Source organism: Phascolarctos cinereus, unplaced genomic scaffold, assembly GCF_003287225.1.
Source record: "Phascolarctos cinereus isolate Bilbo 61053 unplaced genomic scaffold, phaCin_HiC Scaffold_5;HRSCAF=322, whole genome shotgun sequence".
Lineage (NCBI taxonomy): Eukaryota > Metazoa > Chordata > Mammalia > Diprotodontia > Phascolarctidae > Phascolarctos > Phascolarctos cinereus.
Window position 1 is genome coordinate 290,172,444 of NW_027555958.1, and position 26,680 is coordinate 290,199,123.

General features: G+C 39.7%; 1 protein-coding gene across 6 annotated transcripts in view; it reads right to left on the reverse strand.

Annotated features, from left to right (window-relative positions):
* The window catches only part of TANC2 (tetratricopeptide repeat, ankyrin repeat and coiled-coil containing 2), a 511,647-nt gene that overhangs the window by 35,420 nt on the left and 449,547 nt on the right, over positions 1-26,680 (reverse strand). For all 6 annotated transcript variants that reach the window (XM_020997389.2, XM_020997396.2, XM_020997393.2 and 3 more), the window contains 3 exons: positions 18,601-18,709; positions 12,770-12,892; positions 3,047-3,283 (listed from right to left, as the gene is read on the reverse strand). In XM_020997389.2, the coding sequence (XP_020853048.1) occupies positions 3,047-3,283; positions 12,770-12,892; positions 18,601-18,709 (469 nt within the window). The remainder of the gene's footprint in view (positions 1-3,046; positions 3,284-12,769; positions 12,893-18,600; positions 18,710-26,680) is intronic.

Consider the following 26,680-nt stretch of genomic DNA (forward strand, 5'->3'; position numbering starts at 1 on the left):
TCATCCTCCCTCAATCACTGAACTAATCACTGAATGGAAGATGCTTTGCCTCCCCAGTTAGGCAATCTGTTGGATGCAACTGTGCTGGATTTTTCCTCCAGGGATAAATCCCTAATCATAGTGTTGCTTTTACACTAAAACAAAAACAAAAACAATCTCTGCTGTAGCATTTTTGTTTTCCTGAGGCAAGCCCCTTTATCCTCAAACAGTTTCTTTTAGATTAAAATTTGATAGATTGTTGCTGCCTGTACCAGATTAAAATAGTCTTTGAAACCACAGCGAAGAAAGAACATAACGAGTCTCCCAAATTATGGCTTTTCAAAACAAAGAATCTTATACTATGACTCACTTGTTAGATGGGGAGGCTAGCCAGCCTTGTGGCCCAGACCCCTTTGCCTTCCTGTGGGGAAGGCGGCCATTATTCTCCATTCATGGTCCTGAGGATTTGGTCAAACTGGAAGGGGGCACTGAGAGCTCAATGCACCAGGCTCCCATAGCACGATTTTTGAATTTGGTGTTGGTTAAAGGGTCAAGCAGTACTGTCATGTAAAAAGGAGACAGCCCCTGTTCTCAAGGAGCCCCCTCTTTGATTATCAGAAGGAGATAAGGCAAAAGGGCAGGTTCTGAGGTAGGATGGCTAGTGAGGCTTAGAGGACTTATGGGGTGGCAGAAGGGCAGATAGTAAGCTCTAGCAGACCTCAGGGTGCATTGATATGTAAATTAAATGAGGCAGGGGGCCTATAAGGGGCTGGCCCACTACCAATGGGAAGAGAAATGTGGGCCCAATGGTTGGAATAGAGCAGAGGGTTCCCTTAGGCAAAGGTTTAGTCATGGTTGGTTGGAAGGGTAGAAGAACGCCATTGCACTGGTCGAAGGTTGGGGATGGGGTAAAGGCATCTGCCTTAAGTTAGGGGAGAGGGAACGGCAGACATGGCACCAGTTTTAGCTAAGGCCTTCTAGATGCTTCCAATAGACCCTGGGGCAGGGTAAAGGAAAAGAGTGACAGAGCTGCCAAAAAATGTTTGTAATCTTAGGTTGGATAAAGAGAAGCATATTGTTTAGGAAGAGGGAAGCTGAAGGAAAGGCGGGAGGTCTTGATGGATAGCCCTTCAGGGGTGGGTAACCTGTGGCCTTGTGGCCTTCTTAGGTCCTTGAGTATGGCCTTTTAACTGAGTCCAAGCTTTACAGAACAAATCTGTTACAAAACAAACTTGTTCTGTGAAGTTTGGATTCAAAGGGCTGCACTTGAGGACCTGGAAGGCCACATGTTCCCCACCTCTGGCCTTACTCTTCTCCTCAAAAAGAAGAATAGCTCATCTTCGAGAGTACAGATAGGAAGAGTAAGGTTGGGGGACTTGAAGGGAGAGAAAATTTGCAGGGCCAATCAATGTGGGAAATGAAATGGGGAAGGAACAAGAGATACACAAAATAATTGTCAGGTGGTAGAGAAGGGCTGACTGAGGTTCAAAAGCATGAATATATACCTACAGAAATTAAATGAGACTCTACATAAACAAACAGGAAGATATAGTCAAAGGTGTAAATAGAGCACTGGGCCTGGAGTCAGGAAGACCTGAGGTTCAATCTGGCCTCAGATACTTCCCAGATGTGTGACACTTCATGTGTTGCCTCAACTGTAAAATGGGGATAATAACAACACCTATCTCATAGTGTGGGACCAAATGAGATACTATCTATAAAGAGCTTGGCACAATGTCCAGCACAAAGAAGGTGCTTAATAAATGCTGGTTCACCTCCTGTCACCCTGTGGTAAGAGCCCAAATGCTTCGAAATCACCCTAAAAAAGTCTCAGGTTCAACCTCCTCCCTGACTTTTCATCAGCAAAGGGTATCTTCATTTCTCAGAACAAACTCCAAATACTGGCTTTGCAAAGGGGTCACTTACATATCTTACGTTTCACAATGAAACCACTTAAATCCATAGTTTGCTCCCAGGGCTGAAACAAAACTTTTTGAAAAACCACAAACCGTTTCCAGAAGCCTATGATATTGGTGTGACCAGCAATTTTCTTTTCACCAAATGCCTGAAGCTGGATACAGTTGCACCAATGACCTTTCAAACACCACAAAGTAAATACATAATCAGCAGAAATTCTCAGAGAAATGGATGGAATGATTTAAGTGAGTTTTGTGTTGTGGAAACACTTCTAGGTGTCACCAGTAAGGCTTACTATTTATAACAAGTCCAACCTTTGGTCAGGATTCTCCTCCTTGAGATCCTGTAAGCTCTTCTTAGATATATACTTAAGGAGGTAGTCCGATAATATCAGGTGACAAAGGTATTTTCCTATTTTCATAGATGGCTTGTCTTTCCTTTACATTCAGGCTGATAATACTACTGATCATTACCTCTGAAAAGGACTATACATTTACAGGTGACATTTGTTGTTCAGACATTTTAGTCATATCTGATTCTTTTTGATCCCATTTGGAGTTTTCTTGGCAAAGATAATGCAGTGGCTTGCCATTTTCTTCTCTAGCTCCTCTGACAGATAAGGAAACTGAGGCAAACAGGGCTAAGTGACTTACTAGCTGTGGCACAGCTAGTAAGTGCCTGAGGCCATATTTGAATTCAAGAAGATGAGTCTTCCTGACTCAAGACCAAACACTCTATCCACTTTGCCACCTAGCTGCCCCTGGTGACACTTAACTGTCTCCTATAAAGCTTCCCTGTTCCTTTACCTTATTATTTAGAAATGTGCTCATCTGTGGAATAAATAAACAATTGCTCAGCTTGTTTCTTGGGGACGCATTAGTGCTATCGGTTAATATAATTTTCCAACTACCTTTCAAAGGTCTTTCAAAATTATGTAGAACACTGTGAGGTGGTGGGGAAAATATGATGCGTTCACTGCCAGCATCATCCCTGATCTGCCTTTAAACTGTGTATGCTACAGTTACTCATTCCCACATAAGCCACTGGGGCAACTTTACGGAATGATACTGAATCTGCTCAAGTAGAAAAGAAAAAGGAAGAAAGGAAGAAACAGCAAAGGTAGGCATAGAGGTAAATCCAGAAACATTACCTTGGCTCGTCTTTTGCATAGCAGCACAACAATGCTTAGGAACCCAGCTGCTGCAGCATATCCTAGAGGAGTAAGGCCACTTTCTGAAGAGGCATCTACATTAGCCCCAAACTCCAACAGCAGGGCCACCATCTCTGTATAACCGAGGTGTGACTGGACACACAAGATTGGGGCATTATTTAAAACCTCTGTTCGGTAATTGATGTTGGCACCTCCCAAAATCAGCAATCGACTGACCTGAAAAGCCAGAACAAAAAAAGCAATTAGGAATGGCCCCTCATACCCTCTTGGACCCACTGATATTTAGTGAACTGAGACCTGGGACAGTGCTAACACTGGCTTCTTTTTTCAATATGACAACCTCTTCCCAGACCAATCCATTAATTCTCTGCTGGCTACATTTGACACTAATTCACTTTATCCTGAGTAGGAAAACTAGAATCAGATTCCTCTGAATCCATTTAGGTACATCAGGATCAGGGTTAAGAGGATGTTGGGTCTTTACCCTCTTTTTCTCCCTCCTCTATGATGCCACTACTAAGGAAAAAGGGTTAAGCTACAACTCAGAATGCATTTTCCCTTGGAAGCAATGTTATAAATGGTGGGCAGATGAAGCTAACTAGGAGTACTGGTACTATGCTCTGGGTACATTCTTGGTCATAAAGGCTTTTGCCTCTTGATGACACCTTGCCCAACCGCTAAACTTTAGACATGTGTGGCCATCGAAACATTTTCCATTTTATCTCTACTGCTCTGTAAGGGATGACAGGTGGACAGGAAGGTTCCTAGATTCACTGTTAACTGTGCCATTGGTCCCACTCTGATGAACGCACAGAAAGCCATCTGCCATCACTGAAGGGAACTACTGAATAGATACGATTATAGTCGTATTTGAATATCTGAAAGCAGAGTTAAGAGTATGTTATTTGAGTTTGGTCAGTGTTGGTCCCAACTCCTTAAATCCAATTCACAAGCAAGACAAGACATTACGCTGTGATGTCACTGGTCCTCTTCAAAAAGTGAAGGACAAACAACAACACTGATACCTTTGTTCCTTCTTTTGATCTATGTACTTGGACTTCTTGGACTTTTCTGGATTCTCAGACTTTGAAGTGTTGTTTGTTTTTCAGTCGTTTCAGCAGTGTCCAACTCTGTAAGACCTCATTTGAAGTTTTTTTTGGTAGAGATACTGGAGTGTTTCGCCATTTCCCTCTCCAGCTCATTTTACAGATGAGGAACTGGGGCAAACAGCTTTAAGAGACTTGCCCAGAGTCACACAGCTAGTGAGCGTTTGAAGCTGGATTTGGACCCAGGTCCTCCTGACTCCAGGCCTAGAGCTATATGTACTGTGCCACCTAGCTGCCCCACTCCCAAAACACAGAAGACACTGCACATAAAGTAAAACTCAGGATCTTTCTAAGACTGATCTCATATTCCAAATTCTTGGTTTATATTTTAGTCTCAACACACGTACCCTTTTATGTGCTTTTTAGATCTATCACAATGTTTGATCATCTCCCAGGATAAAAGTCTATTCAACTTTGGGATTTCTTAGGAATGAGAGATAGTTTCTTCAAGTTTGTTTTCAGTGATGAAGGACCTGGAGATGTCAAAGATCCTTTCAATTTTCTGCAACTGACCAACACTCAGACTTGGAGGAGGACGTAAAAACTATTCTCGACACTATAACTGATCACAAATGGTGAAGGTGCTATAAAATAGTGGTCTTTAAATTTTTAAAAATTATGTACCACTACATAAAAAATATTTGGGTATGTATCCCCCTTAATACGCATACATTTATAAATCATATATGTATGACTGTACTAATCACAAAATAGGAATAACAAATGAGATAAAGACAAAATCAATAATATTTTTAAAATATTCAAAATTTTAATTAACATTATTTAATGAAAGCATAATTTTGCCTTAATTGAAAATACCTCACAAAGATATGTAGATGCAAATGGAAGAAGTAAATCACTGGTTGTGCATACTAAAACATGATATTATTCTTCAATACTATCTATCCACTAGTTACACAAAGATTTTAGTTGAAATTTAGCTAGTAAGTTTCTATCTTCTCTTATGTCAATCAGTTGGTCTTCCAAATTAATCATAAATTGTTGCACTTTCATATTTTTTAACAAATTGGTTCAAAATCTATTGAAACTTCATTTGGAAGATTATTAAAGAGGTGAGAAAGTTCTGTATCCAAGTTTTTTTTTTAAAAGTGTACATATTGAGAGTTTTTACAGAGACACTTTTATTGCCTTTTAAGCAATAAAAGCTTAATTTAAAATGTGTTAAACATAATTGCTTCACACTATAATTAGTTAATATCTCAAGGCACATTACATATGCATAAGAGGTTTGATGGTAATGACAGTGGATACAAATCCATATTTTACATAATTTTCTTGAAAATTTTGAATTTTTTGGACTCATTTTGTCAGACATGATAAACTAACCATTGTTTTTAACCTCCTAATGTGGCTGATGAAGAGTTACTTCTACTACGAGTAGCAGCATCAACTCTGTCACTTTCTTATTGTTACCTGTGTTCACTTTTTTAGTATCTTCAGTATGTGGTTTCTTTCCAAGAATCTTTTATTAAGTTCCTGGAAGTGCCAGGGACTAGGCTAAAGTACTTTATAATTATTGCCTCATTTGATCCTCATAACAACCTGGAGGGGGGTAGCTGCTGTTATTATCTCCATTTTACAGTTGAGGAAACTAAAGAAAACAGAAGTTAAGTGCTTTACCAAGGGTCACACATTAAAAATAAGTGAAGCATATCTATCATCCACCCACCTATCCATTTATCCCATTTACTTATTTATTTAAGCCAGCATTTAGAATTTATTTTTCCTGAACTCTACAGGCACCAATTCTACCCTTCTTTTTGTCACATCCTGTTAATCATCCTATTTGTTGTTGGCAGATCCTAGGGGCTAGGGGGAATCTCAGGGTATTAAAATTCTAGGCCTGAAAGAACTGATTAGAATGAACCTCATTAATTTATTTTGCCTTTTTAACATTAACGAATTTTGTTTCCCTCCTTTTAGACTGTCTTTCACTTATATTCCCAATACCATTCTGTCAGTCAACAAGCACATATTATGTGCCTACTACGTATATGACGGACTCTGTGCTTAGCCCTGTAGATAACAAAAAAAAAAAAGGAAAGACAGTCCCTGCCCTCTAGTATTTCACAATCTAATGGGGGGAGGGAACATGCAAAAAAATACATACAAACAAGCTATATAAAGTATAAATAGGAAATAATCAACATTAGGGAAGGCCCTAGAATTAAGAGGGATTGGGAAAGGCTTCCTGTGCAAGGTGGGATTTTAGCTGAGATTTGAAGGAAGCCAAGGAATCTGGGAGACAGAAATGGAGAGGGACAACATTACAGACATGGGGGACGGCCAAAAAAATTCCTGGAGCTGACAAATGGAGTGTTTTATTCAGGAAACCACAGAGAGACCAGTGTTATTTCATCAAAAAACATGTGAAGTGTATAAGCATTGGAAAGGTGGGAGGGAGGGCTAGGTTATGAAGGGCTTTGAACGCCAAACAGAAGATTTTGAGCTTGAACCTGGAGATGACAGAAAGCTACTGGAGTTTACTGAATAAGAGAGTGACATAGTTGGACTGGAACTGCAGGAAAACCACTTTGGTGGCTGAATGGACGACACAGGGAAATGGGGGAGAGACTTGTGGTAGACTATTGCAATAGTCCAGGTGTGAAGGAGTGGCTTGTACCAGGGTGGTGGGAGTATTAGAAGAGAGAAAGGGGTATATATGAGAAATGCTGTAAAGGTAACACTGATAGGCCTTGGCAACAGATTGCATATAAGGGTAAGAGACAGTGAGGAATTAAGGAAAATACCTATGTTTCTGAGTTTGGAGAACTAGGAGGAGGGTGGTGCCTTTGGCAGAAATAGAGAAGTTTGACAGGAAGAAAGGCTTGGGAGGGGGCAGAAATGAGTTCACCTTTGGACTTGTTGAGTTTAAGATAACTACTACACATCCAGTTTCAGATGTCTGAATGGCAGCTGGAGTTGCAAGACTAGGGGTCAGCAGAGAGTGTTAGGATTAGCTAGATGAATAGATTGGAGAATCATCAGCATAGAGATGATAGTTAAATCCATGGGAGCTGATGAGAACACCATGTAAACTAGTACAGAGGGAGAAGAAAAGAGGGTACTGTAGGCTACCTGTGGTTAGTGGATGTGATCTGGATGAAAATCCAGCAAAGGAGATTGAGAAGGAGTGGTCAGATAGGTAGGAGGAGAACCAGGATAAAGTGGTGTCCTGAAAATCTAGGGAGAAGAGAGTATCAAAGATAAGAGGGTGATTGACAGTGTCAAAGTCCATAGAGAAGTTACTAAGGATGAGGCTTTGGCAATTAAAAGATCACTGATAACTTTGGAGAAAGCAATTTTGGTTGAATGACAAAGTTGGAAGCCAAGCTATGGAGAGTTAAGAAGAGAGTGAGAGGCAAGGACATGGAGACATCTACTGTAGATGGCCTTCTAAAGCAGTTTTGCGGGGCAGCTAGGTGGCGCAGTAGATAGAGCACCAGCCCTGAAGTCAGGAGGACCTGAGTTCAAATCCAGCCTCAGACCAAACACTTGACACTTACTAGCTGTGTGACCCTGGGCAAGTCACTTAACCCCAATTGCCTAAAAACAAAAAAACAAACAAACAAAAAAGAAAGCAGTTTTGCCACAAAAGGAAGAAGAGCTTTGGAACCATAGTTAGTAAGGATAGATGGATCCACTGAGTGTTTTTTGAGGATGAGGGAGACACAGGCATGTTTATAAATGAGGTAAGTGAGAGAGTGGGGATGACGGAAGGGGTAATCTGTTGTAGGAGATGAGTTGGAATGGGATCATTTGTGCAAGCCCCTAGAGGGGCCTGTCTTGGCAAGGAGTGGGGCAATCTCTTCATGTGAGTCAGGGGTAAAGGAGATAGTGGCAGAAGGCATCTGGATGATATGATATGGGGAAGAAGGGAGAAGAGGGAGCTCTTGGCAAACGGCCTCAATTTTTTTCAGTAAAATACGAGGCAAAATTCTCAAGGGTGGGGGAAAGGGTAGGATGGAGGAAGAATGAAAAGGTTTAGAAGAGCCATTTTGGGGAGTGGGATAGTGAACAAATACGGGAGGTATAGAAAGACTGTCTAACAAAAGTGAGGGCCAAGTTGAGGTTATGCAACATAAATTTGTAGTAGACCCAGTCAGAGAGGTTTTGTGATTTTCCTCCACCTTCATTCAGAAACAGCTATGTAAGGATGGTGGGAGTGATCCAAGGCTAAGACTTGGCAGAGCACAATCAACAATATAAAGAGGCCAGGTACTCAAGAAAAGAAGACAGTGTAGAGTTAAAATAGTTGGCTAAGGGGTCAAGATGGGGAAAAAAGAATAGAAAGGCTAGCATAGGGGTGATGGAGTGGGAGAGAACTCAGGCATCAAGGGGACTGGAGATCGTGGTGAGGATGAAAAGCAGGGCTTGGTATGAAAAGGCAAAGGAAGAAATAGAAAGTCAATAGATTGTGATCAGATAAGGGAATTTCAGAGTTCTTGAAGATAGAGGTAGTACATTTGTGTGTGACGCAAGTAGTATGACAATCTTTGTGTATGACTGATGTGCTATGAAGCAGGTTATGGGAAGTGAGTAGGCTGAGGAATTAGGAGGTTAGGGTGTTTGAAGGAGTATCAATATATATGTTGAACTCCACTAGTATGAAATCAGGAGTTGGGGAGGGGAGAGAGATTGTAAGCCAGTTATTGAACTCATTGAGGAAGAAAGTGGAGGGTCCTGGAGGTGTATTGACACTAGCTATCATGATTTTGATTAGGCAGAAGATGTAGATTATATGGAACTCAGAGGTTACTGAGTGGTGATGATGATAGCAGAACCTAGAAGTGGTAATGGAGACCAAGGGGTACTCCAACTTCTCTACTTTGACCAGAAAGCTGAGGTGAATGACAGTATAGCCAGTATTAGAAAGGGTGGTCAGGAAGGCTGTGTCATCAGTGGGCAGCCAGAGGCCAGTGATAGCCAAAAGATTAGAGGAGTGGGAAAAGAAAGAATTTAAGATGAAAACAAGTTTGTTGCCTATGGAGCAGGCATTCCAGAGGATACAGTGGAAGGAGTGGATAATGTTTGGTTGGGACTTTGGGGTGGGAGTGTTGATAGGGATGGGAATAAGGAATTGGGTAACAGAGAATGGGGCCGGAGTTGGGATGATGATCTACAGAATTTCAGAATCACTGGGATGTGTAGTGTATGACTAGGTGTGAGTATGTTAACCATTAAGTGATGGACACTTTTCCTCTTCTAACAGGAGACTAGAATGAGGGAGGAAATATGTGCAGCACAGGATGGAAGGCACAAATGGAAGGTATGTGATCAAAAGGAAGCTTCTTTCCACTCCCCATTTCTCTACTCCTTTTCCCTCCAGAGGGTGGAGATCTATCAGGGGACAGTGCAGCAAGAGACAGAAATTGTGCCTGCTCAGCAGAGATGGAAGACAAGCCAGGAGATGTGCAGTAGGAGACAGGAGTCACACCCATGCAGCAGGAGATATGAGGCCATCCTTCCCTTACTTCCAGAAGCTAGTGCAGGAGATGGATTCAAATTTTTCTATTTGCTGTTTCTTCTGCCATTTATTCCAAGAAAACTCCAAATGGGGTCATGAAGGACATGACTGAAATGACTCAACAAGAAAACTTCTTTCAAGATTCCAATTTCTCTCTCATGCCATTCAGGAACAACCTCCTGTGATTCCAGGCTCTCTTGGGAATCCACAGAGTTCTCTCTCTATTTGTGTTATCAGGTGCTGGTTCAATCTCCTTTGTCTTGTAATATTTATTTAAAAATATTTGGAACCTTTTAAATTTCTTCATAGTCACATTCCCTTCTGATTCATGTTGACATACCTCTCTGTGCTCCACGTTTTTAATTGGGTTTCTTCCTCCTGAGCTTTTTGGTGGTTTTAGTCTTTCTTCCCCTTTTATTCCCTTATTGCTCATTTTTAGACTCTCTCATCTTTGATGGTAGGTCTACCCCTAGGGCTGGGCTTCAAAGTTGTCTCATCCTCCCGAAAGTAACTTCTGAGGAGTCAAGTCTGGTATATAGCCTTCTACCCTGGAATCTTGCCTTTGGTCCCCTCTTTCTGTGGTTCTCTGGCTGAGCATGGCTGCCCTAATCAGAGAACTATCCTGCTCTTATAACTCCTTTCCTAAAAGTGGCTGGGCAGAGTTGAGATATGTTGCTTGTTGCAGTAGAATTTTGGGGATGAAAGGAGGGCAGAATATGACATCAGAAAATGCAATGACAGCATTGAAATCGCCGAGTGGTCCTGGAGAAAGGTCACACTCCTGGAGTGGTCACACTCTGCCAGATTGTGAATGCCTGTGTATTGGGGGAGGGATGCAGGAAGGGCAGTGAAGCAGAGTGAGCACCTCAGGGATTAACATTAATCACGGCTAATTTATAAGGTTGTTATTTTGTTAAGCTTTTTGGTCCATGGAGCCAGCTGTAACTGTTCTAACTTTGGTATATAATTCTTCTTTTGGGTTTTTTTGGAGAGTTAGTGGGTAATGGAGAAAATGTCAAGCCCTCCTCATTATACTGACTCTTGTCTGAAATACTGAGATGGGCATTCCATGCTGGACACTATTTAGGATGTTCCTGAAGTGTTGCATAGCCCACCTATAAGTAACAAGGTAAGCACAATTCTTCAGATCTTTTTTTTCTTTAGAAAATCATACCATTTAGCCAGTCTTCAAGCATTTCCTTTAACTTGGATACACTTAGTAGATGTTTAAATTCCAAATTCTTTTTTTTTCAGTCAAAGAAGTTCTGCAGAAATATATTTTTCTTTGGCTGTCTTCTCATCTCTTTGGGGCCCTGAGATGTTAGAATGTTATCTTCTTGCTTTGTAGATACATCCCAAATTAGCAGCAAGATGAACATTCATTCAAATATTCCACAGCTGGCTGTGATGGGGAGAGCTTTTTTTTGACAAGCCTCCAAAGAACATGTCCTGAGCTGATTTTAACTTGTGGGCACTGGATGGCTGAAAGTATGAGAAAGACTGATCCACACAGATGGCTGAGATATGTTTAAAGATGAATCTTTAGGATTCTGCTCTTTTTCCTCTGTAAAACAAAACTATGAAGACCTGCAGAGCTAATAAGAAAGTCACTAAAATTTGCCCTATTATGTGATTCTCCATCTTCATTTTCATCTATATCTTGAGTTCTATCCTACTTAGGGACAATTTTTCTTCTGGAATAATTTCTCCATTCATTGTTCTCTTTCTCTAGATTTTGGTATCAATGTTACCTTCTATTAGCATGATGAGCCTGGAATCATGACTTGGTTTGTCATAACATCATGACAAGGCTTTTGACACCCTGAAGTCAACCCTGTTGGTTCTCATTACATATAATATTGTTTCCTTAGCTTCCTTGGTCCTCATGGCCACTGTTGTCACATCGACCCTGTCACTGCTACTATAGTCCTGGCTGGGCCACAGGGCCCCCAGGCCCTCTTCCGCCCCATGTTCAGTCTGCATTTGTCTCTGCCTTGCCCAGCCCTTGGAAAGAGGAGGGGAGAAAGGCAGAGAAAAAACCAATGGCTTGTTCTGTGGTTACTGCTTCCATTTAGATAAAGTGGCCTCTCTTAATTAAAAAATATAAACACAAATTTTAATACTTTCTTCCTACACCCCTATGTATCATTTTGTATACCACTAGGGTTATGTACCCCACTTTGCAGACCACTGCTATAGAGGATGTAGAGCAAGATGTCATCCCTAATGAGAAGATTTATAATCAGGCAGATTTTTTCCAAAACATAGAAAAGTAGAATGAATTTATTAGCAAATTTATAAACAGTAAACTAATACCAGGAATATCTAGACTTGTTACATCACTAATGTAAATGGCCAGATTACTTATAGGGAGTAAATGAATATAGGAATTTGATTTTTACTACATTGAATTATAAGTATTAGCCATTATATTCATAGATGGATAAGAAGGCATTTTTTTCCCTTTCAAATTAAAGTTATTCTGAGTTAACAAACACTGAATAAAATGGGCATTTCTATACATGCAGGACAGAAAAAGATGACTCTACATGAATATGTGAATCCTTATTATATACAACTTGCTTTTCTCTTAAAATATGTTAATAAATTTAGCATATAATTTTCAAAGCAGACCTGCTCATCTGTGATTCTGTCTTTTCTTCTTCTTCTTTTTTTTTTTTTAAAAGCGCTTTAACAATCCTTTTTTCTTTTTCTTTTTTTGGCTGTCCTATTCCTTGTCCTACTTTCCCTCCCGTTGAAAAAAAAAAAGAAAAGAAAAACAAAATCCTGATAAAGCACTTCTAAAGTGTCTGGGCCTGCAATAGCATTCTCCTTATCATTTCAGTAATAGGTTGAATAATAAGGGAATGTCTCAGACACCCCAAACTGCTAGATATGAATGGAGAAATAGGAGAAATGAGAGATGACTAGAAATGGACATTTAGCAGAGTGTAAGGACAGCTAGAGGGCAGAAAGTAGAGGGGAGGAAAACACAGATGGATTAAATGAAAGGGAATTTTTGATAAAGGTAGAAAATTGGACAAAGTATTACCCATTACTGACAAGAAAGCTTTTTATAGGAACTCTCAAAAAATCTGCTTTGGTTACCTTTATATTCGGAGTATAGAGATTTCGTAAAGATGACAATGCCATGGAAAGACCTTCGGTGCTGTAGGAGATCCAGAGACCTTGGAGTATAGAGGAGGATACCCCAACTTTTTTACTCAAACCCTGAAAAAGAAATATTGAGACATTCAAGCTTCTGATCCAGACAAAGCATATTAAATAGTGAGTTACTGACCTCCAGGATCTGACACTAGAGAGATGAGTGTCACCCCAAGTTCTCAAGAGTACTACCAAAGTGACTTATCTGCTACCCAGCTTCATTGGCACAAAGGATTATCCCTTCAGTGATGTGCAGAATACAAAGCTATGGAGCATGGATTATGGAACAACAAATCCACTGGGCATATTATTTTTATTCTATAAAGAGATATATTTAGTTTCTCCATGTGCCTCCCACTATTTTTCTTAAATAAATCTTTTAACAAGATGGGCCGGTCACATATGTGTGTATGCGTATCTGTGTACATATACATATATACACACATACATATTGTACATATATAGATGTACATGTGTGTATATGTATATGTATATGTACATGTGTGTGTCTGAAGATGAGGAACACATGCGCAAGTTTGTAGTCAGTAGGGAAGCAGCCACTCTACAGGGAGAGAGCTGAAGATAAGTGAGAGAGAGGGGATGATGGAAAGGACAGTCTGCTGTAGGAGACAAGATGGAATGGGATCTCTTGGGCAGGCCTAGAGGAGCTTGTCTTGGCAAGGAGTAGGGAAATCTCTTCATGTGAGATGGGTAAAGGAGATAGTGAAAAAAGGTACTGAGGTGATATGAGATGAGGAGAGTGCTCTTAGCAAAGGGTTTTAATTTTTTCTATAAAATATGAGGCAAGGGTGAGGGTGAACTATTGGAAGATTAAGGAAGGATGAAAAGGTTTGGAAGAGCCACTGTGGATAATGGGATAGCGAATAGACACAGGAGATTATCCAGCAGCAGTGAGGGCCCAGATGACGTTATGAGGGGCGTGTGTGTGTGTGTGTGTGTGTGTGTGTGTGTATTAAAGACTATATCTAGATATCTACCTATAATGGATCTAGTATAGACAGATAACTATATCTAGATATCTATCTGTATCTATGTATGCATGCATGCATATGGTATATATGTAAATATACATACATATATACATTTTTTTTATCAGCCTGGTGACTTCATCAGTGTAAGGAGCTCTCAGTGAGGAATTACCTCTTTCCATGAAGATCAGTACCTTCCCTTCAACTTGTGGCTTTACAGCGCTGGCTGGGTTATTGGGAGGTTAAGTGATTTGCTTACCAAGGGTCAGACCACCAGTATTTGTCAGTGGCAGGATCCTGTACCTAGGTCTTCCTGATTCGTGCCGTTTTCTTTTTTTTTATTACATTTAAAAAATTATGAATTTAACAGCCATCGACAAGCACAGTCATTTCAAGTGAGACAAAATGAGGATCCTATAGGAAATTTTTAAAATACACAGAAGAAAATAAAATGAAATTCAAAAGGGAATGTGGTCATGTCCTTGTCATGGCAGGGCCACCTTCTCTAGAAAACACCTCCTTATCTATTTGATTAGTCCTCTCTCCTGCCCCCTTGCTGCAGGAAGAGAAGGGCTGCTGAAGGAAAAAGGGAAAAGTTGGCACCAACTATCCCTGCTGATACTCTCATCCTGATGAGGGAAGCCAAACTATTTTAAAGAGCACTGGACAGGTCTATGGCACCTAATTCCTTACTAGAATGGGTTTTATTTTTCTAGCAGCAAATCTTTGGGATTTGAGAGGAGGGAAAGGCTAAAGTGGAATCAGTCTGGTTCAACAAACATTTACTAAGTACCTATTATGTTAGAGACTCTGCACTATGAGTTGGGAATATAAAGGAGGCTTCAAGGCACTTATATCTTGTTGCCTTCCTCTCTATCCTACATACTTTTTTATGATAACGTCAACCAGTAGCTCTCTTTTAGCCTGTTAAGCTAGGGACTTAGCTCTCAGAGCTGACTAGAATATTGGTTCTCTTGTTAAGGACCAGGGGCAATAAAACAATTACCTAAGATTTGTTGTTGTTCAGTCGTGTTTGATTCTTTGAAATTCCATTTGGGGTTTCTTAGCAGAGACTGGAGCGTTTTCTACCATTTCCTGCCCCAGCTAATTTTACAGATGAGGAAACTGAGGCAAACAGAGTTAAGTGATTTGTCCAGGGTCACACAGCTAGAAAGTGTCTGAGACTGGATTTGAACTCAGGTCTTCCTGACTCCAGGGCTGTTGCGTTATCTACTGTGCCCACCCAGCTGCCCTTAGTTAAGCTACATCTACAGAACCTCAATGGAGATTCCCAGACCAGGGAGAGAATATGAAAACATACACAAATAACTGGAGGCAAAAAACAAAACAAATAAAAAATCCTGTATGAGAAGTGAACCAGAGACATGCAGAAAACAGTCATTTCCAATTGTGGAGGTGGAATCCAAAAAATGGAGGAGGTAGAATTTTAAAGAATGGATAGGAATTCAACAGGTAGAGGGTGAAGAGTGCATATCACACACAGGACACAGTTTGAACAAAGGAGTTCCCCTCCTCTACTTAGTATTCTGTATGGAAATGGCCCCTAACCTTGGGGAGACCATGGCCCCTGCTCAATAACATGTGTGAGGCTCTGAGTTTCTGAGAGGAGTCATCATCTGCAACAGTTGGGTGTAATGAAAACAGTGAGTAGGGCTCTCACTAATAGTCCAGCATCTTCTGATCACTCATTATTATTATAGAAATTCACTTGATTTGTGCTAATAACCCACTTCAGCTTCCCTCATTCGGCAGATTAGTTTACATACAAAGAAATACGTCAAAACCTTAAGCAAAGGTATCACCAAAGAGCAGGTTGGTTTGTTTGAGACATACGGCTTCATAAATCCAATATTTTTTGAAAGACTCCAGGTGCTACTTTCAGTAATACAATCTACTCAGTGCAGTTCCAGAGTTCACTCTACCCTGTAGCCCTACAAAGGCAAAGAACTACAGCATTTGGTGACTCAGACTCCTAACTTGTGGAAAGGCCTTCCCTGTACAAAAACGAACACTAAATGACTGAAAGAGGAACAGATGCAGCAGAGCCCAGGGGAGTCTCTTAGGGAGGAACTTCTTGGCAGGGAAAAGGATCCAAGCTTCCACAATGGGTCTGTGGGGTGACAAAGAACTATCATAACTTCATTTCAGATTGTTCTGAGGTACAACCAGAACAGAAGACTCAACAGAAGGCATAGTTTAGGCTGTTTTCTACCCCCATGCCCGCCACTATAAGACCTCAGCTGTGAAAAAACAGGAAGCACTCAACCGGCCCTATTTAGTGGGTCCTGGACCATGTTTCACGCATCCCATCTAGCCATCTGCTAGGACACTAGGACCTACCCAACATGGAGATCTTGCCTTCTGCCCTGCCTCCACTACTGTATTGTCCCTCTGTTTTCATTCTCTCCCCAACTTTCCACATCTTGATATTACTCTGGGAACAAAAATCAAATCAATACTGTCATTGTTACTGGAAGAGGTGCAACAATTTACTGCTGTATGGCTCTACTTAGAAACCTTACAATTGTTTCTGACAGCAGTTCTCAAACCTTTTTTATTTCAGGACCCCTTTCTATTCTTAAAAATTGGGAACCATCTCTCTCCAAAGAGCTTTTGTATATGTAGTTATATCTACCAATATTTACCAGATTAGAAATTAAACCATCTTTGTAGTTTTATGCAGATAGTTTTAATTTTGTGGACCTCCTTAAAGGGTCTTGGAGGCCCTCAGGGGTTTCTGGACCATACTTTGACTACCCTGGCCAACACTCTTCTACATGTACTGTATCTCCGCCATCAGAATATAAGCTCCTTGAGAACAGGGACCATTTCCTTTTTGTACTTGTATCCTCAATACCTAGCATAGCTCCTGGTACCTAGGAGGCACACAATAAAAACTAGTTGACTGACTGTCACAGCCTGACTTCCCAGCTCACTATTGTCCATTATAGTGACAGCATGGGAAAGCCTTAGACTAATAAATCTTAAGCACACACGAATTAACAGAGCCCAGGGGAAAATTTGCATCACAGGCTGTTTTCTTCTGTGACTTGAGAAAACTTCAGTTCATTCTCACACTTCAAGGATAGACAAGATAGAATAATATCAAAATACAAATACAAAAGTCAAACCTTGGACTCTGAATACTATGGAAGGAAATTACATGGAGTTATAACAATTATCACACAAGAACAGAAAAGGATGGAACTACAAGGCCATGGTTAGTGTAGGAGCTCACCAGGATGTCTAAACCCATTCCCAACTTCTGTGTCATACATCTATTGCCGTGGCATTCAGTTAAATTCAACGAAAACTTATTAAGGGTCAACTGAATACATGGCACTGTGCATAGTGTAACCGTACTAGTTTTCTGAGGATTAAATGTACCAGTCTACTGACTGCAGCATTGGCCCCTGCTGTGATACTACTTTATATAGCCCTGACACTGATGAGGAACACTAAGGAACAACTCAAGGAAATGCTCCTGGTGGCTGGCCAGCCACTGCTGTGACTGAGCCCTTATGCCTGATTCAGTGTGCTCTCATTCCTTTAGGGAATGTGCCTATCCTGCATCTTATGCTGGCTCACACAGGTGTATAACCATTTTATTCGTGCTCAGTGGAAGAAGATGTTTCCTTCATCTCTACCCTCTTCACTACCCCTGAAATTATGGCCCTTTTCTTTTTTGCTGTTAACTTGGGGATGGCTTCCCCTTCGATTGCCTGCAGCTCCCTTACTGTGTCCTTACGCCGGTAAGAATTCCCACTCATTACCACATTCTTCCTTGTCTTGGGCTTGCTGTGCCTTCTCTCTCTCAGTTGACAACAATGAGTCTGTGTTTCTAGAAGGGAGGAGGTGGGGCCTGAGAAAGCACAGAAGCATCCAGACAAACAAATCAAGTGATTGCTGTCTGAGATGAACACAAGAAGGCTGAATAAAATTCAACACACTGTCTCAATTGCCTAAAATAAAGCTGAATTTTGGATCCTTTTGGCTCTACTAAACTCTGCTTTCTGGGAGATAAAGTTGTTATCTCAAAGGCAACAGATAAATTTCTCATTGATTTCCATAGTGGTGTCAGATTGCCTAGATAGCCTAATGCTAAAATAGATATCACAAAGTCGAGTGCATTAAAGCATATAGTAGCCCTTCTATCCCTGAGAGTCTGCTAATGTCTATACTGACAGCAGATTAGAAACAGGAAATTAGAAGGGAAGGGGAAGAGGGGCTGCTACAGATATTCACCCTGAATAGCAATGAGAGGTGACAGCTACCAGAAACAGACACAGAGGAATTATAAAAAGCAGAAACTAGAATTTTAAAAATATTACAATCTGAGGTCATGGAGGGCAAATAGCCCTAGGAACCTTAATACATTATAGAGTCCTTATTACCTTGAATTGATGTCTATCATGAGCACAGTTTAGGGTTATCACCAAAAGGTTAAATTATAATGCCCAATATGTTTCATAAGGCAGGGAAGCCTTAACACATTTTACAAAAACTTCAGTACAAAATAATGAATCATTACAAAAATAAATTTTATAAGTTTTGGTGATTTTTTTCAGTTCTTAAGGATGTCTGAAGGTTCTGGAATCTGAGGTTTTGATTGTACTCTTAAGATTCTTAAGGATATGACAGTATTTTATAACAATGTTATTTAAGAAAATAAGGATCATACTGAAGCAACAGGCGACTTCACACATATAGTGTTCCATGGTGTTCTGATAATGGAGACTATAAGCTTTTGATTTTTCTTGCTACCTTAAAAATGTGTGCTTTGAGGATGTGATGTCCCAATTCAATAGTCTGCTGTCGGTTTAGCTTTCCTTCTTGACGGGAAAACCAGAAGGCAAGTAATGTGTGACCACTCCTGGAAAGAAAGTAAAAGAGAAGAAATAAATATCAAGTTCATTTTATTCTTTTTTTAAAGCTTCCATACCTCTCACTTTTTGTGAGTTCAGCAATGACTTTATCTATGACAATGTTTTATCTCACTGATTCTCAAGGAATGGTACCTGTTACCTGACAGGTAGACTTGAAAATGTGCCTTTTTCATGGTTCTAAGTTCTTTTTGGGGAGCAAAGTGGCACAGTGGATAGAGTACCAGGCCTGGGAATCGGGAAGACTCATCTTCCTGAGTTCAAATCTGGCCTTAGGCAGTTACTAGTTGTGTGACCCCAGGCAAGTCACTTAACCCTGTTTACCTCAGTTTCCTCATCTGTCAAATGAACTGGAGAAGGTAATGGCAAACTTCTTCAGTATCTTTGCCAGGAAAACTCCAAATGGGGTCACGAAGATTTGGAAAAAGGAATGAACAAAGTTCTTACCACTGATATGCTGAACCACAGTGGGTGACTAACTCACATCCTTCTACCCAATCATAATTATAAAGTGTCACATCTAGTCGCTCACATGTAGCCCACACACAGATGGTAGCAATAGTCTTTTCTCTTCCTCTCCAAATTTATAAATTCCAAACCATAAAAGAGGCTAAGGAACTTTAGGAGTTACCAAGAAACCTGATCTTTTAAGGCTTCCTTTTCTTGTACTGTATGTAGCCTTGTGGAGGTCTTAGCACTAACTCAATACTCTCTCCATCAGGATGGTGGCAGTCAAAGCATTCTGTGCTCCCAGGTGACGCAGTTCTTCTGTTGCTATCCCTAGTGTCACATATAAGAAAGATCTTGTCTGAAATTCCAATGAATTCACCAAACAAATGGAAATAGCACTAAGTAGTGCCAGGTGAGGACACTCTCTTGAGTCAGGAAGTGGATATTTTCACAAACGCAACCTTTTATTTCTACGACTTTTTGACTGTCTTTGTGAAAAACCCTGAGAAACAGAATGCCTTCTCTTAGGTTCCTTTTGATATGCCAGGAAGGGCAAAAGCCACATATTATAAAGCAGATATCACAGGAAAATTGTCAAGAGGATATTTAACCATTCTTTGGCTTCTGAAAAATTACTTAATTAAATTACTTTTTGTTATTCTGAACTTGACAAACATCAACTAAAACGAACATTTCTATATGGAAAGAACAGGAAAATAGAGGCTGGGGCTAGATATTCATATCTGTGAGTCATCTGCATAAAAGTAATTCAAATAGGAGCTTATGAGATACACCCACACTTCAGGGTGTATGAAATGCATGACAATTCAGCAAAAGACATTGTGAAAGAGTAGTTGGGTGGGAAGAAAACCCAAAGTACAGTACCATAAAAACCGAGAGAAACAAGGGTATCCAGAAGGAGAAAGCTGTCAACAATGTCAATCATTGTAAAAAAGTCAAGAAAGATAAAGACTAAGAAATGGCCATTAGATTTGGCAATTTAAGGGATCAAAGGACCTTATGTTCACAGGTTCATAGATCTACAGATGGACAGGACCTTCGAAACCATCAAGACCAACTCCTTATATATTATTGGAAAGTGTGGTTTAGTTGAGTGACTAGGTTGGAAGCCAGAATGCAAAGGATTGAGAAGTGAGCAAGAATAGCAGAAATAGAGGAAACAGCTACAGACAGCTTTTCTAGGAGTTTGGCTGTAAAAGTTATAACAGATACAAAACAATAACTTAAAGGGGATAGAGTGTAGGGTCTGCTAAGGACTTTAAGGCTTGAACTTGTTTGAAGGCATCCTGGAAGGGAACTAGTATATGGAGATGATTGGAGATTAACACCTATGTTTTACTTTATATTTGAACGTGATTATTACTCTTAATGACCACTAACTGTGGATGTATGTATGCATGGCTATAAAGACCAGTCTTGGGCTTTATAGCTGTCTTACATTCTTCACACAAATAACGACTATCCTCTGCTTTGCAATGCCTATTTTCCTTAGTGCACTTGCAACCCATTTATTATTATTATTATTATTTTAGGCAATTGGGGTTAAATGACTTGCCCAGGGCCACACAGCTAGTAAGTGTCAAGTGTTTGGTCTGAGGCCGGAGTTGAACTCAGGTCCTCCTGACTTCAGGGCCGGTGCTCTATCCATTGTTCCACCTAGCTGCCCCATAATTCTTTTTTTTTAGTTAGGCAATGGGGTTAAGTGACTTGCCCAGGGTCACACAGCTAGTAAGAGTTATATGTCTGAGGCCAGATTTGAACTCAGGTCCTCCTGAATCCAGGGCTGGTGCTTGCAACCCACTTTTAACTTTGGGTTAAATTCATCTCTGCCACCATCTAGCAGTTGCTGAGAGCAGAACTAATGTATTTCTGGGTCGCAATGGAACAGCCTTCTTCCCTCATCTAGAATAAAATGTGGGAAAGTGGAATTTGGGACAAAAGGAGGTAGTTATTCAGGGAGTTTCATTATTGGTTTCCTTAGATTTTAGGACTGGCTATGGCAAAAATTTCACCTTTTGGCCAATGTGGATTTTCTATATTAAAATATTTATCTTTCATGCTATTATGGGCGGGTTATAGGACAGTAAAGGTTACTGCAGGCATATAACAGTGATCATAGTAAATGGTGTGAAAAGGATAAGGAACTGGTCACTATGAATACTATATGATTGTGAATGTATATTGATATAAATCCAATGCTAATTGCTAAACATGTGGGGTATGTACAGAGAATGGGGAAAAGCAACAACAGGTGTGAATGGAGGATTAAATGTTAATCTGGCTAATGTCAAAATCTGTGCATTTCATAGGTCACTGGAATATGAAATAGGATAAGTAGTTTATAAACTGATATTCAGAGAAATTAATATTAAATATATACATTCCTAAAAGGCAAGGAAGATTTGAGAAAGCACAGTAATTCTTACAAAGTAATACTGCAGACAAGAGACTTTTTTATTTAAGTAAGACAGAACTGAAGTTGGGTGCCATAAATTTATTGACACTTGGAAATACCTTTGCTATGCAACTTCAACGGGCTGGATTATTATTGATAACAAATGACTATTCATGCTGCAAATGAATGGGATGTAATAAAGTCTAGGAATGAGAAATGAGGAAGGATCCTGGATGGGTTATAGAACAATTCCTGGTCAGCATGGAGAAGCAGGGGTTGAGCCTAACATGAATTATTGCTTATACTTAAAGCAAGACTTGAGGATGAGTACAGAGTATTTCTCTTCCCTTATTATTTGATAAAAATGACTATACTTTATAGTTAGCTAAAATGACATTATTGAATACTACCTTTTCATATAATTTTTGTAAAAATGCTAGGCTAGTAAACTCTCGGATTTCTTTGCGGGGTATTTCCACCTCATAAATTAGTCATCTTTGAGCCCTTTCTATCTTTGCACCCCATCTATTCTTCTCCCTTTGTATTCATGCCACCACTCTCCCCAACCCGCTCCAGAGAAGTCCCTCATTAACTCCTCTTAGAATTATTACAACAGTCTCTTAACTGTTCTCCCTGCTTCTAGTCTTTCCTCCTTTGGATCCATCCAGAATACTGATGCTAGACTAATCTTTTAAAAAACCTTTCATCAAAAAAAATAATCACTGGCTCAAACATCTTTAATGCTTCCCTGTAGATCAAGTAAAAAGGTCTTCCACCTGGCCTTCAAAGTCTTTCATAAGCTGGCCACAAACTACTTTTTCTAACATCTTCTCCCACTACTTCTCAAAATGAATCCTCTGCTCCAGCCAGACTGGTCTTCCCAAATGCACAGGGATATTACTCACATTCCCACCTCCATGTTTTTACTCATGCTTCTCCCCCTTTGCTTATCCAAATCTTACTCATCATTTAAGGTCCAGCTCATCCTTCTCCACAAAGCCTTTCTGAACCTTCCACTTCACAATGATTCTTCTCTCTGTTAATCACCAATTATCAATTATTTGGGCCCCTACCAGTATATTCTTTTGTCTCATTATTTCAACATTTCTTGTCTATGTCTTGTCTCCCCAACTAGAATAAGTTAACTAAGAACAAGATTATGCCTCAGATTTCTTCGTACAAAGGCCACAGTATAGTGGAATGTACATAATACCATGGAATGCACAAAGGAGGAATTCAATAAATACTTGCTGAAAGTATGAAAATCATAAAGGAATAGCCAAGAATCACGACTAAGATTGCTAAATTGGTGCTTTAGTCTTACCTGTCTTTTTCTTTCTTTTTAGCTAAATATAGTTTTACATATAAATATCACAAGGTAAGAAATCTAGGGTTTGAAGGGAACTCAGAAATCATATACTCCAATCCCCTAATTGTACAGAGGAGGGATCTGAGGCCCAGAGAAGTTAAGAGACTTGTTCAGTGTCTCGGAGGCAATAGGAAGCAGAGATTTGAGACAACAAAATTTGTAGCCAGATGTCACACTTCTCACTAAACCACCTTTCTGTTCCAAGAAAGAATACATCAGAAGAGGGATCTGAAACCACTTAGATGTACTTCTAAAAATTATGTAAATCAAAACAAATTTTTTGGTGAGGCAATTGGGGTTAAATGGCTTGCCCAGAGTGGTGAGTGTTATGTGCCTAAGTCTGGATTTGAATTCAGGTCTTTCTGCCTCAAAAGCCGGTGCTCTATCTATTGTGCCACCTAGCTGCCCTAAATCAAATTTTTATAAGTTGAATATTAGTTCCCCATGTTATTAATTCAAAGATGTCTTATATTGACTTTCCCTCCTTTACCTTCAACTTGCAATGGCCCTTACCACTTTAGCTTTAAGTTTCTCCACCCTTCCCCCTTTCCCAGACCTCAATACCTATAAGTAAAACAATGAAATGCACTAAACAGGCTTTTAAAAACTAAGGAAAACTTTTCTCATATAAATAGCTACTCCCAAATTATCTGTTTTGCAAGTTGGAGAGCCTACCAGTAACCAATTCTCTGATACCCCCCCCTCTATAATAACTCACATTTATAACTAGACATCCCAAAAGTCAATGTAGTTTTAAGCTATTAAATCTGAAGAACAATAGCTATGATTGCTAAATTTAATTAAACTGCTAAATTTAAGCTACAGATATACCTCATTCTATTGCACTTCACAGATACTACGTTTTTTACAAACTGAAGGTTTGTGGCAACCTTGTCTCAAGCAAGTCTACTGGCTCCATTTTTCCAAAAGCATGTGTTCACATCATGCCTCTGTGTTATATTTTGGTAATTCTCAAAATATTTCAAATCTTTTCATTATTATTATATCTGTTATAGTGATCTGTGATCAGTAATCTTTGATGCTACTATTGTAGTGTCCATATAAGATAGCAAATTTAATAGATAAATGTGTGTATGTTCTGACTAGTCCACCAACTATCTGTTTCTGTTTTTCTCCCTTTCCTTGGGCCTCCCTATTCGTTAAGACACAACAATATCGAAATTAGGCCAATTAATAACTGTACCATGGCCTCTAAGTGCTCGACGAGTCAATCAATGTGGCAAACTTCATTGTTGTCTTATTTACGAAATTGCCACAGCCACCCCAACCATCAGCAACCACCACCCTGATCAGTTAGCAGCCACTAATATCAAGGGAAGACCCTCCACTGGGAAGATTATGATTCACTGAAGACCTCAATGATGATTAGCATGTTTTAGCAATAGAGTATTTAAAAAAAATTAAAGTATGTACATTAAAAAAAAGACGTAATACTATTGCTCACTTAATAGATTACAATATAGTATAAATATAATTTTTATATGCACTCAGAAACCAAAAATTCTTGTGACTTACTTTATGGTGGTATTCACTTTATTGTAGTGGTCTGGAACAACTCCACAATCTCTGAGGTACCCTGTATTGAAGCTTAAAACTGTGCTGACTTTTGGGACATCCTGTATAGTGCAACATGTCTTCCTTATATCTATCCTATGAGGTAGGTAGTAGAAAAATTTATTATCTACTTCCACTTATCCCTTTATGGATAAGGAAACAGATTCAGAGATACTATGTTTTGTTCCCAAGGATGAAAAGCAAATAAACTGGCAGAGAGAGACCTAGAACCAAGGTCTTAAAGGTCTTAACCAAGGTCTTAAATTCAAGTCCAGTATTATTTTCATTATATCTCACTGTGCTAAGCTGGTCTTTACATGATTACATACAATGAAACAATTTTTTCTACAAAGAGATTCTTGCTCACGCTAGTTTTAGAGTTTTGATTGATGAAGCTGAGTACATTTTAACAAGTGGTCTTAAATATATCCAGTAAATGTTTTCTCCAACATTTCTTTTGTTATGGTCATACATTTTACTTTAGATTCTGCAGACAACACATTTGAATCTAATTAGACGAAGATTCCTATTGCCTGAGATGCTAGAGGCTGAAAGGCAGAGGGAGGAACTGAAGGTAGGAATGGGGCTGTAATTCTCTCAATGCCAATGAATGGAAACAAAGTAAAAAAAAGTATCCTTCCTCCACATTAGCTATTTGTAAAGAAGAACACCTTACCAAAGGATCGGTCTAGTAGCCTCCTGGATAACGTATACGTCATCCCTATGTTTCACATTTGTTATAAGCCATATCTATGCCCCCATTGACTGTTCAGGACAATTGGCTCTCTATTCCCAACAAGCATGATTTGTTCCCATGCCTGAAAGAGAGTTCTATGTACACTTTTGATTATAGGAGTGCCAAATGAAATGATCTATGTTATGGAATGACTCATGGAATTTCTCAGGAGCTTGCCATGAGCTAACAGCAATCTCAATGGCACTCTGTATGGGTAAGCAAAATGTAAGGAAGGTGAGGCAATTTGCTTTGAGTTCTTAGGGATCTTTAGTACTATGTACAAAGCACTGTGCTAGGTGTTGGGGGAAGATAAAGAGTTTAGATGAGACATATTCCTGCCTGAGTGAAGCTTACAATCTCGTAGTAGATAAGAGACAGATAACCATAATACACTATATTATATAGTAAAACACATTGGAGAGTTACAAAATAAAGTGCTATCTATATAAGATCAGAGGGAGGAAGTTATTAATCACAGGGAGTGTTTCCTAAAGAAGGTAACATTTTGGTGGATCTTAAAATATGGGTAGAATTCCAACAGGTGGAAGTTGGGGGTGGTGGGTGAGGAAAATGACATTCTAGGTACAGTGAAACTATATCATGCATTTTGGGAAAAGAGAATAGCCAGTTTTGTTAGGGCCTTGTATGCAGGAAGAGGAACAACAGGAAAGAAGCCTGGAAAGGTAGTGTGGTGTTAGACGGTCACAACCTTAAAGGACCAGACAAAGGAGCTTAAACTTTACTCAACAGTAAACGGGGAGACATTAAAGATTTTGAGCAAAGGGGGTACATGACTGCATCATAGGACTGAGAGCTATAAGGGATTTGAGAAATCATCTAGTCCAACTTTCTTATTTTATAGATGGGCATGCAAAGAACTATGAAGAAGGAAGATTTTTCTGGTAGAATATGAAGAATGCATTAGAGGGGAAAGACAACTAAGAAGGCTACTGTATCATAGGCAGATGGCAATAAGGGCCTGCATTTGCATGTCTCCTGTAGTCCTCCCCTAACACTGACTTACAGGCTTTTAACTTAACAAAATTATTTTACAGACAGACAAACTTAAAATTACTCTTCCTAAGACACCACTCTGCACATTGTTCAAAGCTCCTTCCCATCTTGCACTGCTCAAAGTATTACAGATTCAGAAGCATAGCCCAGTATGACTTTGTTGTGCTTGCGGAGACATTTACATTACTGCAAAAGTCTGTGAGTAGAATCTTACTTATCACAGCAACAGCCCTTGCTACTCCTCATTGGTCATCAACAACCTTGATGTCCCAGCAACCTTGTCAAAAAGACCTGAGGCTGACATTGACCTTGGCACTATTGATTCCTATGCGGGAGTCTTCCAGCATGGGAAAGTGAAGATCATTGCTAATGACCAAGAAAACAGAACCAACCCAAGTTAG